The 15088-nt window shown below is 39.1% G+C and overlaps 1 protein-coding gene across 1 annotated transcript in view; it reads right to left on the bottom strand.

The window, feature by feature from the left end:
• Nucleotides 1-3233: 3233 nt before the first annotated feature.
• arhgap39 (Rho GTPase activating protein 39) overlaps nt 3234-15088 on the bottom strand; it is a 65214-nt gene continuing 53359 nt past the window's right edge. The window contains exons 7-11 of the mRNA XM_059341631.1: nt 14723-14796; nt 10642-10841; nt 8959-9050; nt 7757-7926; nt 3234-5371 (exon numbers count right to left, since the gene is read on the bottom strand). Of these exons, the coding sequence (XP_059197614.1) occupies nt 5177-5371; nt 7757-7926; nt 8959-9050; nt 10642-10841; nt 14723-14796 (731 nt within the window). The 3' untranslated portion in view covers nt 3234-5176. The remainder of the gene's footprint in view (nt 5372-7756; nt 7927-8958; nt 9051-10641; nt 10842-14722; nt 14797-15088) is intronic.

The following is a 15088-nucleotide window of genomic DNA, read 5'->3' as shown; positions in this document are numbered from 1 at the left end:
AATCTCTCTCCAACTTCTAGATTGCTCTGACCTTACAGGTACACTCCAACACCTTCTTTCTGGTGGCACCTATGGAAATGAGCAGAAATTACAGGTGTGGTTTTGGATTTCACTTGCACTTGGTTTTGAAGTGTTATCGTTTGTAGTCAAATCACAATTTTGTTTTTTCGGCCATAGTAACCATTTACTCACAATGCCAGTGGAGAGTATGCTGATTCACCCACAAGTGCATTGAAGGGCGAGTTTGCTGCTGTTCATATTTTTTTCCAGGAATGTCGCCACGAATACCCAGCTTGTAATACTACAAATGCATCAGTGGGCCATGGGCTTAATCACTATTGTGTTGCCTTATTCGGTGATAGATAGTGATTTAACCAAACACTTCTTTTTGGAGTAGAACAGTAGTTTGAACAGTAGTGTTCAAAAGAATAGCAGTCCAATGTGACTAACCAGATTAATCCAGGTTTTTAGTTTATTTTTTATTGTTACATGGCAAACAAGGTACCAGTAGGTGCAGTAGATTCTCAGAAAACCAACAAGACCCAGCATTAGTGATAAGCAGCTCTTAAGGCTGTGCAATTGGGCAATTAGTTGAAAGGGGTGTGTTAAAAAAAATAGCAGTGTGGCATTCAATCAGTGAGGTCATCAATTTTGTGAAAAAAAAGGTGTGAATCAGGTGGCCCCTATTTAAGGATGAAGCCAGCACTTGTTGAACATGCATTTCTCTTTGAAAGCCTGAGGAAAATGGGTCGTTCAAGACATTGTTCAGAATAACAGCGTACTTTGATTAAAAAGTGGATTGGAGAGGGGAAACTTATAAAGAGGTGCAAACAATTATAGGCTGTTCATCTAAAATGATGCTTTAAAATGGAGAGCAAAACCAGAGACACGTGGCAGAAAACGGAAGACAACCATCAAAATGGATGGAAGAATAAGCAGAATGGCAAAGGCTCAGCCAATGATCAGCTCCAGGATGATCAAAGACAGTCTGGAGTTACCTGGAAGTGCTGTGACAGTTAGAAAATGTCTGTGTGAAGCTAATCTATTTACAAGAATCCCCCGCAAAGTCCCTCCTTTGCTGGAAATTCTTGTAAATAGATTGTAAATAGGCCACACTGCTATTTTTTTGAACACACCCCTTTCAACTAATTGCCCAATTGCACAGCCTTTAGAGCGTGCATATCATGAATGCTGGGTCTTGTTGGTTTTCTGAGAATCTACTGCACCTACTGGTACCTTGTTTGCCATGTAGCAATAAAAAATATACTAAAAACCTGGATTAATCTGGTTAGTCACATTGGACTGCTATTATTTTGAACACTACTGTACATATATACGAGCTTAAGGGCTGTTGGAAACAGACTCTTCAGAGATGGGTAGAAATTGCCACTTTAAGACCTCAATCAATGTGAGGAAAATTTATACTACTAAGACTTGCCGGCAGTTTCCACTATTACATATGGTCCCTTTCTTCTCTTGTTTCTCTATATACTATTTTTTTTACATAGTTTGTACATTGTCTAACATGTACATGTTATCTATGTGGAGTGAGTGAGCTGCACAGCACACACCAACACTCTTCACAGTCTCTCCACAAGGGAAAGAGGGTAATTTACCCAAAGCTTAACTGTGAGACTGAGAGACTTTTAGAGTGGAAGCGTTTCAGGATGGTCCATGTATGTCTCCATGAGCATTCACAATCATCCCTTCTGTGTCACAACAACCCCAAATGAATCAAACAGGTACAGCAAGTTTCACACAGTCATACATCAACACGTGTGTGCTCTAGCATATTGAAAACTACAGCTGACTGCACAGCCAAGCAATCATATGCGAACACACTCTTTTGCTGTAACAAAAACACATACTAGAGCGCACAATACAATATCTTGAGAAGGCATCAAGGAAATCTCCTCAAATAAATATAAATAAATTATATAAAAAGAATGGGTTAAAAAACATAGAAACTCTGTTAAATACAGCAAAAAATCTCAAATGAATACAATAAACAACAGTACTTGCTCATGGACAAAGACCATATGGGTGCAAGAGACGGATAATGTTTGTAAACAATGACAGACAAGCAGGAAGTCACATTCACAAATCATTAGTGAGCAGAAAGGCCTGTTGGGGCTCAGTGATGGCGGTGGACTTGCTCTGTGAGGTCAGGTGGGGTGGGAGGACGGGCCTGGGGGGGTCGGGGGAGAGCTGGTACTTCTCAGATTCCTCCCAAGAAGTATGAACATGCTGTGATGTGTTTAAACATTTTGGACCGGGCTTTATTGGCAGTGCTGCTATCATCCCTAATGATGTGATCAACAGCCAAACGACTGGACAGCACCAAATACTATGGCAGAGTGGACACACATGACCAGATTTTCTCAAGATTTCCTAATGCTTAAGAATATCAGATTGTTGTAAGATGAATTTATAATCATCTGCCAGAGCCAAGGCAGGAGTCACTGACTGATTTCATTTGTTAGCACATGTTCAGCCAGGAAGCAAATTGGCTTTTCATGTGTTAAGTGATTAGAACATGGACACCAAAATCTACCTGTACCATAGTTAGATAACTACATAACTATCGCAATTAATATTGTGCACAGTATTTAACACTAGGTATATGTAATAGCACTACACTAACCATAGTGTATAAATAAAGTAGCAAACTGAAGATTAAATTACACATTTTCCCTTTGACAAATTGAAAATTGAACTGAAAAGTAAAAAAAAAAAAAAAGAGGAAACACTGCAACAGTCATATGTGGTCTGCTAACAAGTAGCTTATGGTGGCTAATGTCGGCTTCAGTGGTGGAAAGTAACTAAGTACATTTACTCAAGTACTGTACTTAAATACAATTAATTGAGGTACTTGTACTTTACTTGGGTATTTCTATTTAATGTAACTTTATACTTCTACTTCACTGCATTTTGAGGCAAATATTGTACTTTTGTACTCCATTACATTTAGCTGACAGCTTTAGTTACTTTACAGGTCAAGATTTAACATAAAAGATGATAAATTTAAAGTGGTTAGACATTTTTTTAATTAAACTTCATAACTAGTGATGTGCCAATGAAGCCTCATGAAGCATTTCTTTATTTTCTGAGCCCACTAGATGGCGCTCTATGTTCAACAAAGGACTGAAAGCACAATAATTACTATTGCTTGAACCTTTTTCTTTAAACCAAAAGCACCATCTAGTGGGCTCAGAATATAAAGAAAATGTTTCATGAGGCTTGACTGGCAAATCACTGCTCATAACAGTATATTAAGTATTTAAAATCAGCCCTGCCATGAGAAAATTAAAATTCTGTTAACATAAATGCATCGATAATAATAATAATCCAATAATATATTTAGAATAAATAAAACAATCTGAGTGGGTCCATTCTGCATAAAGAGTACTTTTCCTTTTGATACTTTAAGTACATTTTGATGCTGATACTTTTGTACTTTTACTTCAGTAAGTTTTAAATGCAGGACTTTTACTTAGTCCTAGTACTCGTGTGTAGTAGTTTCACTGTGTGGTATTAGTACTTTTACTGAAGTAAGTGATCTGAATACTTTTTCCACCACTGCCGGACATCACTGAGTGGGACTGATGACTTAATGATTCTTCTATTTGTGTTATTATTGTGTTACTCTGTGTATTAGCATCCACCCTTACCCCATAATTGTCACTTGTGGACGGCCCCAGTGCCTGCTGATCAGAAATATTATATTTTTGCAAGACATAAATGGATGGATCAACCAATTGAAAGAGCATTATTTCTCGAATCTACACTATGAACAGGTGTAAAGACAGGATTAGACAGCCTCCTGTGGAACAGTCAGCTGGGTAACTTTTCCAGACAACCTGCAAAACATTAGTGCCTACTTTTTAATTAGGTGATAATATATTATAATAAACTTAATGTAAGACTTATTTGGACCTGCTCAGGCCTTTGGGCGTAAACTATATTCACTGCTTTTTAAGAGTTTTCAAGACCTGCAGATACCCTGAATGAAATAACTGCTTTTGAGTATGTTGTGTTCACTTCATATTTAAAGCTTCTGGAATGTACTTTGAACAGTCTTTCCTATTCTGTCAATAAACCCTACAGGCGTAGGGACCTTGAAGCCAAAACACAACAAGGGCTGATTTAGTGTCAACATTCTCCTCACTTGATGGCTAACTGATGTCTTTGTCCTCCAATAGATGACCCTCTTCCTCTACAGCTACACGTAGTCACTGAAAGTAACACAATGTCCGACACAGCTTCGACTGTACACCAGAGACCAGGTGCATAAACAATATGTACGCACTAAAACCATGCATATGCCTTTTCCTAAACATATACACACGTTGACTGGCCTTTAGTGTCTGAGGCATAAATCAAATGAAAAAAAGTATTTAATGGTGCAGTTAGGCTTTATATCTTGTGAAAATCTGGTGCTTAACCCTATAAATGTATTGCATGGCCTGTGCACAAGTGAGAGACTTTACCACTTGTACAATGTGTCTGAAATGTATGTTTGAATGAACCCATCATTCGCCTCAGTGATGATTCTTGCTTTGTGTTAGATGGTATTGTACACTGCAGAAGGAGGCTTTCAATGCAAGTGTGTGCATGTACTAATATGTGTGTGTAGGTGTGTGAGTGTGTCAATTTGTATGTGACAGTGTCTGTGTGTTTAAGCAGGGGGGGGGAAGAGAAAAATCAGTTCATATAAAACAATTCGGATTTAAAATTAACCTTTAAGGTCCTGAACTCTCAGTGGGTCAGAGACACTAACATGAATCCAACAAAATGATGAGATCCCTGCTAATTCCTTCCTACTGTATGTGTGTACTGTTTAATACATGTGAAGGCACACACAGTACTGTTAGAATATGAAAACCTTGGAACTCCAATACTGGTGTTTGTCTTATGTAAATGTCAGTTAAAGGACTACACCTACAGAAATAGAAAAAACAGCTAGTTCAACTCAAAATGTACAGTGGTCAAACTCGAAACAAGGCAGTTTTGTTAGTTCCAGAAAAGTTAACATGTTGGGGAGGGAATGTGTATGTATAATGTTCCTGTAGTGGAGGTGTGTGTAGGGGCCTGTCATGGAGAGGGTTAAAGGGAGCGTATGGGAGGCTTCGAATAAAGTATGGGTAGTGTGTGTCTGTATGTGTGTGGTGGGGGGCTATAGTATTCCATCCATGAAGCTGGTGTCCAACCGCTGGATCAGCACCCGGATGAAGGACATCTCCTTGCGGGTGTTCTCAAAGATTACCCTCGGGTCATCAGACTGGCAGCGCAGACAATTGGGAGCCATGACCATGGCCAAGTTGTTCACATCCATCTTGGTGATGGCCACGTTGGCGGGCTGGGCAAATACCTGAACACACACAACATGAGACAAAGGGTGTCTCAAGTCAGATCCAAGACATTTTCTAGACATTTTTAATGCTTTCAGGAATATTGGGCCTCATTCACGAACCGTTATTAAGAGCAAATTTGTTCTTAAGTCCTACTTACGAAGATTTTACGAAGATTGTGGCATTCATGAATTTTTTCTTATCCAGGATTTTTCTCAGGTAAGAACAAATCCTACGAACACTCATGAGTACTCTTAAGCACTATCAGTGCTGACATGTTGGCATGGTTGTGTTGTCTTCTCTTGTTAAGTTCAATAAAATACATTACAATGACATTTCCGTCATATTTATGTATTTATTTATTAATTTCATTTTTTTTTCATTTTAATTAAATTAAATGTGCTAAATTTAATTTTCTTCCTCCAAGTGATCTCCTGCAGCAGAACTTCTAGTTCTGAACTGCTAAAGTTTTTTTTCTTTTTACCTGTGCTCCAACGGATTTACGCTTTGCTTTAGGCATTCTGTTGCTGTTTCCTCTGTGAGGCGTCTACACACGGCCCTGCAGTCCTTTTATGGGCATTAATGGGCGGTTCCCTATGCTAATCCTATGTTAATTAGACTCACCTGGCACGCTCGCTCAATTTACCAGGAGATGGCATTCATCAATTTAAGAACACGGCTGCAAACAATTCAGCGGCTTAAGAACACGCTGATGAATCTGACGTAGGGTCTTCTTAGAAATGTTCTTAAGAAGGACTTAAGAAAGAATCTAAGAAGATTCTCAAGAAGATATTGGTGAATGAGGCCCAATGTTTTGGGTACCACTTTAGCCAAGGGGGTCTATTTGGTAAGGGTTTGTTTGGCACAGTTTTCCAGTGGCAAAAAAATCTGAGCGTATAAAAAAATACAAATTAAAGAAAAACTCAAAGTTATGATACATTTGGCCCTCAGATTGCCATCTGCCCCAATACAATAGAGCTGAGTGGGATGTACTTGTGTGTGTGCTGCTCACAGCATTGAAGCATTACATTTAAAAAAAATCAACAGTGATATTTCTTTATAGATTTAGTGTCCATGTGCCTCTGGATAATTAAATTCACAGAACACTTTTAATAGGGATCTTTTCTAGGTTAATTCCATTAACCTCTTTTGTACCCAAGTGGAGCCAGAAATCACAGAATAGATAAAAAACATGGACAAACAAAACCAAAACTATCTGAAAATCACTATGGGGAAGTAAGAAAATGTTTGAGGAAACATGCCTGATAAGCCAGTCTCAGTGAAAAGGAACCAATCAGTTTATTTTTTTCACTTTAGCTGGAATCTCATAATATAAATGCCATAAGCTGTTTCATACATTTTAACACATGAAGGAAGGTATGTTTGGGCTGTGTTTGAGAATCCTTTTGAAAAACTGTCCATTTTCAAAAGGATCCCTTGACCTCTGACCTCTAGATATCTGAATGAAAATGGGTTCTATGGGTTCTCTAGTCTCCCCTTGACAGACATGCCCACTTTATACTAATCCCATTCAATTTTTGGACAAAATTGTAAACATATAGAACCAAATCTGTTTAACAAATGGTGTCAACCCCAAAATTGCTGCATTTGCAGTTGCAACTTATGAGACAAAAATGAGTATGGGAATGGCCTTTATATTATGCAGTCACAATGTTGTAAACCCTTGCAAACTTTAATCATGTTAATTCATTAATTTTACTTAAAATATTTTTTCATTATACATTCATTACTAGGAAACTTTGACACAGAGCTGCATCTCAATTTAATCTTAACCCATTGGAGTCTATGATCGTGGCGTCCTGATCAGATCATGTGACATTTAACAAAAAAACTAGGTCACATCGAGCGCTGCTATCAACTTCACTAAGTACAGACGTTAAACTTTCCCAGTTTCTGTTTGACATTCCTAGGTCTATAAAACCAAAGATTTGATAGTTGTAATTTGACAGAAATATTAGAGCGTTGGTGTAGCTCTCTGTGTAATTTCACAGTTTGTTTTAAAGAGTTGCAGCTAACAAGGGAAAAAAAAAGCCTATAATATACATGTTTTTATGAGACTCTTATCTCATATCTAGTTTTATTATATTTAAATGTTTACCTTTTTATATGTTCATATATGTATCCTATGTTTACATTTTCAAGTTCCAAAACAGTTCTTTGAGCATATTTGTGGTTTTTATTGTAGTAAATAGTATAATTTTTCAGCTCAGATTTCTTGATTTTTGAGTGTGAAAAAGTGAGAAAATATCTGTCAGATCATATAGGTGAAGAAAAAATGGATACCAAATATGGGTATGGTAAACATTTTAGGGCAAAATCAAAAGTATTCAAAAACGGCCAAAATAGGATCAGACCCCAGAGGGTTAAGCATGCGTGTGAGTTACCTGTAGGAAGCGGATGAGGTAGCAGAGCACCAGTTTGTTGATGTGTGGCAGACCCAGCACCACATTGACAGCTGCCTCTGGGTTGTCATAGTGACTGATACACTCCTCATAAAACTCATGAGGGATCAGTGGCTCCTCCAGCTCCCTGTACCAGAGCTTTAGCAGAGAGGCTGGGGACAAACAAACACATGAGACAGCATGAGACCTCCACTAAAGCACTTTTAAAATCTGTCGAAGAATTCAATCAAATCATTTGCACTGCAACACTAATGTAACAGTGTATGTGCATCATCTTGTTTGGACTGCTGAGAGTGAGTGTGAATGAATCTACTCAAGGTGCTCTCATGTCCACGGCCCTTTTGATGTTTCCACCAAAAAGCTTTGCTGTCATTTCGCCTTAGGAAATTCATACTGATGGCGGGAGAAGTGGGAGGAGAGCATCGGCAGTGCGTGTACAATAAGCCAGTAGTTCTCAACCTTTTTGAGTCGCGACCCCCAATTTAACATGCATGTTGTCCGCGACCCCCGCTCACTGAACAGAATCTCACGCGCACAGTTGAGATCATATAAACTCAGTTGATACAACGAATTTTGGACAAATAATGAAGCAGACAACAAATGAAAAATCTCTCTGACCAAAATGACCCAAAAATTACACAAAATTAAGCAAAAAAGGACTCAAATTGACCACAAAATGACAACAAATGACCACAAAAATGCGCAAATTGACAAAAAAAAAAGGAAACAAAATGACCACAAAAGACAAAATTGACCACAAAATTATCAAAAAAAAGACAAAATGACTAAAAAAGACAAAATGACAAAACAAAAGACACAAAATGACCAAAAAAAGACACAAAATGACCAAAAAAGACACAAAATGACTAACCCCCCCCCCCCACACACACACACACACAAAATGACCCAAAAAAGACATGAAAAAGACTAAAATACATAAACACTTCAACACAGTGGAGACAGACACCCCAAGGTTGAGAATAGCTGCAATAAGCGACCACAGTGCTTAACATGATTCGATTACTGTCACACTCAAGTGAGAGGCGTGTTGATGATGTCTCGCCAGTTTAACACCTCTGTTACTACCTCTGAAGGCGTTACAGAGCCGGGATCAGCTGGGAACAAGCTCTGCAGAGGAGCAGCTCTCTGTGTGTTCATTTGTGTACAACAGTGTACATGTTTACCTGGGATGTGTGGGTCTTCTAGTCCTGTGGGGATTTTCCATTGATCCACTTGCAGCTTGAGAGCATTGACTTCATCTATGTCCCCTGGTACCCTGGAGGTGAAAGGCCACAAGCTGATTAAACAAGATCGTTTCGCTCCTTATCTTTCTAGTCTCGGTCCCGTCTTCTCTGTGTCCTGGTTTCTACACAGCTGTTGTGTGAAAATTAAAATCCTGCAAACAGCTGGAAAGTGAAGAGAACTGGAGCTGAGTGGTTCCGTCACACAGAATGAAAAAAACACATACTGCTACATTTTCCTAAGGTATTACAACATGGGTTTATCTGCCTATGTTTAGAAATGCTGATATTTTTTGGACTGCCGCTCCAGATATGTGGGCCAATATTCAAAATGTAAAAGCACCTTCAATAGCTTTAGAGATAATGAAAAGTGATCTGTTTCATTCTGATGAGTCAGCTTTTTCAAAACCAACATGGCTCAGTTCAAAATTTTGTTTCAAAACAAAACTTCTCATCTCTTCTCTGTTCAATGTTATGTCATGTCAATGTTGTGTTCACAACTTTCCGATGCCCCCAAGTTGCCAGAAAACATGTGTTTTTGCAGGTTTTTAATTAGTATAATACCAGAGTTCTGATGGAAATTACATGTATTGACCACAGGGGGGCATTGCACAAACCTTGAGAAGCTTCTTCAAAAATACAGCAATTTACAGCACAGCCAAACACACTGTTGGCTGAGAAAGTTTAATTATAATTCAAGTATAATGTAAACAAGACTAAAGAAGACATCTGACAGTGTGTGAGTGGCTTTTGTCCTCCACATCATTCTTCCTGTGTATTGTGCATGGGTATACAACCTAAATGCAGCACAGGAAAGGCAGACACTGCCAATAAAAACTATATACTAGAAATGCAAACCACCATTTCTTCTAACCACAAAATGTACAGCCACGATAATAATCAGAGCAGCACTTTTGCTCCATAAATTTAAGGTTCATTTATGAAAACTGCATGGACAAAAACGTAAACTAAATTACTTCTCATTCTATGCTTATGCACTGCAGGACATTATAAAAAAAAGCAGCAGAACTATTTATGAGTGAATTCTGTCATATAATCAAGGGAAAGCATCCTTCATGAGGCTCCAGCAACAGAGTACATTTTGATTGTGCTTGTAAGAAACCAGAAGATACTCTTCTGACTTCATATCATTACTTTACTTCACTGAGATCTGATTTCCAGATAAAGACCTATAGCAGGGATGGGCAACTTAAATGCTGGAGGGGGCCACCGTTTTTCATGGCCACTACCACAGGGCCACATATAGGACCGTGCACTTAACCAGATATAATGAAACTGTGATTTTAAATATGTTTACAGTGCAGTAACTTAACATATTTCATGCTCAAATGCATGTTTAACAGTATAAATAGGAATACAAAAGGTTTGAAGCAAATAAAAAATAACCACTTACTGTGGTTTCTTTTTTTTCAGTACAAGAACAGCAGACCAACATTAATTGCAAGAAGTAATTTTGTGCATTTTTACACTGCACTTTTAAGATTTCATGCTCAAATGCATGTCCCCCGGGCCTCCAGTTGCCCATCCCTGACCTATAGTGTCCTCCCTTCCGCAGCCCTCTTTTCTGTTCTATTCACAGTTGCTTCTGCTCCCATCTGCACTCACCTGAATATACCTTCTGTCTGGTCTCCATTGAGACCTAAAACCTCTTCAGAGAGACGAGTCTGCACCCAGGGGAGCTGGCTGTCTGGGTACCGCTCCTTCTGGAGCGCCATTACCTCGTCCAGGGAGGACCCAAACATGGAGGGACTGAAGATGGCATTCCTGGCATGCTTGATCTCCTCTATACATGGCTTCTGCAGGCCCTAAAGACACACACACACACACACACACACACACACACAGGAACACAGACGCAGGAGTTAATGTTATTACAAGGGCATCTTGTGTACTTGAAAGATATGGGTCAGAAAGCAGTGGGAGGAGAGGACAACCAAGTGATCAGATGTTAGTGAGAAAAACATTTGTCCATCCACAGGACACACTTATTACAGCTTATTAATGTGCTGCTAGAGGTTAGCAGGCTAACACCAGTCAAACACTGTGGAGTCCTAAAAGTGGCAAATGATCTCTGTCAGTGACCTGCTGAGATTCTGGCACTACATGCTACACAGACCCTGAGCCAAGCTAACTGCTGCTGCTGCCTGCCAACACAGACACACATGCAATGTGGTGCTGGGTCTGCAACACATCAACAAACTGGTGCTCTGCTACCTCATCCACTTCCTACAGGTAACTCTCACACACACACTCACACAGTCTTGTACCTCTATCTTTGTGAGGGCCCTCATTGTAATAGTGAATTCCCTTGCAAGGTTATAATAGTTTGGGATTTTTCATTAGTTTTAGTTTTAATTTTGTTGTGAATTTTTGTTTTCAAATTCAGTTAGTTTTAATTAGTTTTTAGAGTGAGTTTGCTAGTTTTAGTTTAGTATTTATTTTTTTGAAATGCTTTAGTTTTGTATTAGTTTTAGTTTTTTGTAATGGGGTATTTGTTGGGTGGGAGATTAAAAGAGGTCACAGTAAATTTTGCCTTTATTTCCTTTGCCTGATCAATCTTCATTATGTATGAAAAAAGTTGACACTATAACTTTAGTTAGTTTTGTTACCACACAATACAGTTTCAGTTAATTATCAGTATCATGTAACCTTAACCCTTAAAACAAAGTCTGAAATCTCAAAAAAGCCTTTAAAGAAGTGAGGACCGGCCGAAATGTCCTCACTTTGCAAAAATGTCCTCACTCTGTTGGTAAAAACGTGTTCTGGTCCTCATTTTGTAGGAAGTACAAGAACACACACAAACACACACACACACACACACACACATAACATATATATAGCACTATAAAAACGTAACGTCATAGTCAAAGTCATGTTGAATTTTGTCAAACAAAGTCAAATTTTAAAATGCCTAAAATGCTTAAAATGGCCCAATTATACTACTATACATGTGGTGGTATAATTTCTCCAAAAACAGCAAAAATACCATATTATGGGATGTCCAAAAATGACCCCCTCAAAAAAAGTAATACTTTAGTATGTCGTTCGAAATGATCAGAAAATAGAAAATAGATCACAGGCACTTTATTTTTACAATACATTTTATTGTATTTTATATTTTATTGCTTGAAGTATGCCTAGGTTGTTCTTTTTATTTAATTGTGTTGTCATTGTCTCTGTGTGTAATGCTGCTTCTACACTGTAATTTCCCATCTTGGGATTCTGGTATCCATCCATCCATCCATCCATCCATCTATCTATCTATCTATCTATCTACATGATAAACTGTGACTGTAAACTAAAGTGTTATCTGACAAGACAAAGATATGTTTTTTCTTCCAAGCACATTTATGTGCCCTAACCTCTGCCAAGGACCCCGGGTCCCAGTGATTGACATGTGGTTTCAACAGCCCCCTAGCCTGTAAGGGGGGAATCCTTTAACACTATCTTCCAGGGGGATTGAACTAAAGGGAGCACTTTGGAACAGATAAGTTTCTCCAGGGTTGGGTAGATCAATGACAAATAACCAGTGTCGCAGCTGTCAGTTTTGCCCAGCAGCCAGAAGAATAATCCATATGATATTCTGGTGTCTCTCTCAAAATGGGGACAGAAATGATGATGTGGGAGGGAGACACCCTCATTAACACTGAGTCAAAGGGCAACACCAATGGACATGACTTGCTGACTGGAAACTAAAGAGCTCTTTACAGACAGTTAGCCCACAGTTGGTACAAAAAAATAAGTTGAGTAGAATCCTCTTGACTAGAACCGAATGTTTTACATATATCATGATGAACCAAAATTTTCCACTCAGGACTCATTAAACTGTTGCCTGACTTTGTTAACTTGCACACTATGCTCTGGGGCTGCAGGCTCAAACATCTTGCCTGGAATGACAGATGGTGGAGGGTCTGGCCTGAGGGATCTGTGTCAGCATTACAGGATGTTTTGGGTTCAAAAGCTGGGACATGTTGAAGGAGGCTGCAACCAACAATCCTCATATTTAAAAAAAAAAAAAAGACATTCAAGTGTTTTTTGATGGTCGTGATTCAGGGTTCGTGGTTGAGCTGCGGAGTTGACCATCCCTGAAGGCTAGTGGCGCCTTGATTGGAGAGTACCGAATGTTCTTTGATTGAAGAATGTCGCAGTCAGAGTCTACCGATGGTGCGTGGAGACAGGCCGGGATTCAGCTGTACATCGCCGGCAAGAAGGAGAGTCAACAGGTATGCGAGCATTTATGCATGTATGGCCGTTCACATTTCCCTCTCAGTGTGTTGGTTCGTTCGGAAGATGCAGCTGCTCATCCGTCTCACAGGAAAGCAGTGTAAGACGTAAGTTGGATCCATGCATTAAGTGTGGCTGGTTGTGTCAGTGGTATTGTGTTTTGTGATTGAACCCGCAGCCAGGGACGCAGATGGGATTTTTGAACTGGGGGGGCGAAGCTCACCAAATTATTTCTTTAGTGTAAACAACAACTAACATATACATAAAAGAAGTTTGTACATGAAATTCCCAGTGCAGCCAAACAAACTTACTGACTTGAAGCTGACTCAATGAAAGACCCAAAAACATCTCTCCTCCTTCCATTACCCTGACAACATACTGCTGGGCAATTTTGTTGTGTGTGAGGATTTTCTGAGACTTTGATGGGGGGACCCAAACAAAGTATGGGGGTCATGGGGGAGAACATTTTTGCCCTAAAAGCCTGAATTTGGTGGCATCTCACACATCCTTATGCCACTATTCCATCTTAATCATTGTATATTTTTAATGAATTATTGTAAAGGATAATAAGGGTTCTTATATGTTTAATTCAAGGCATCATATTTTGACAGTCTTTTTGCAAATTCTGTGGTGGACTCTGCTAACACATCCATGTGCTCTTATTTTGAAAGCTACATGTGTTTGCTTTTATTTTGAAGGCGGGTCTAACACGTTCTTACCGTAACGCCTTATGGTGTGTTATATTAACACTGAAAGTCGGAACTTGGAGCTCGGAACAACGTTGAAAATTCTGACATTCGTGTAGACCTTGAACGCACCATTAGAAGCTGTGTGCTTTAATGTAAAAAGTCTAACTAACGGAACATTGATCCTCTGTTTTACCGACGATGTTTGTCGCTGAAAGTGGGGGGACAGATCGGGATCACTATGAATCTGGGGACATATCCCTCCCATCCCTAGAGCCATCAGCGCGCATTCTGCAGCAGCGAACTGAGAGAAACAATAGCGTCAGAGTGAAGACTAAAAGTACAGTTCTCAAAATTCAATCTAAATGTAGATTTGAATGTAAAGGTGGGACTGTTTTAGAGAGTGCGGTTGGAGGCAAGATTTAAAGTTTGTGAAGCCTATCTGGAGCTCCTGCCAGGCCACCAGTCAATTCCACCATTATTTTGCCTTGTACTGGCTAAATAAATAAAAAAAATAGAAAACTTCCATTGCTGCAATGCTATTACACATTTTTCAACACTAGGGACATGGACCTTTTAAAAAATCACAACGAGAAATGGTCCCTCTAAATTGGTAGGACAGCCATATTTCGGGGTTCTGGCTGATGGACGAATTGTAAGTTGTTGTTTTTTTATGACCGTAAGAAAATATTCAGTAACAACAGCCTTTAAATTTACAGAATGAGCTTTGCCATTTTATCTTAGCAGAAACAACATTAAGACAGAAAGCTGCTTACCTTTTTGGCACCAGTCAGAGCAGCTTTTGTCAGTTTCCTGTAACAGTATTTAGCATAGCTGCTAATGGCCACTCCTGGAGAAACAGAAAAGAAAATGTCCTGCTGTGACATTTTTGCATACATACAGTATACTGGTTCAACACATTACCACTTAATTCAGGTTAATTAACTTTCGGCCAATCAGTCCCTAAATACTGTCATACTCAAAGCTGCTAGGTTATAGGTAATACAACAATGAGCCCAATCTTATTCATGTGTGAAGATGTTAGTCCCCAAAGTAGTGATTGCATTGCAGTGAGATAATTTCTTTAAACTTGACCCCACTGTACAAAATGACTTGTTATGACCTCCAGGATAAGCACAGCC

Source organism: Centropristis striata, chromosome 9, assembly GCF_030273125.1.
Source record: "Centropristis striata isolate RG_2023a ecotype Rhode Island chromosome 9, C.striata_1.0, whole genome shotgun sequence".
Classification (NCBI taxonomy): Eukaryota; Metazoa; Chordata; class Actinopteri; order Perciformes; family Serranidae; genus Centropristis; species Centropristis striata.
The sequence above is the reverse complement of the archived record's forward strand: the minus strand, read 5'-3'. Positions and strand labels throughout refer to the sequence as shown.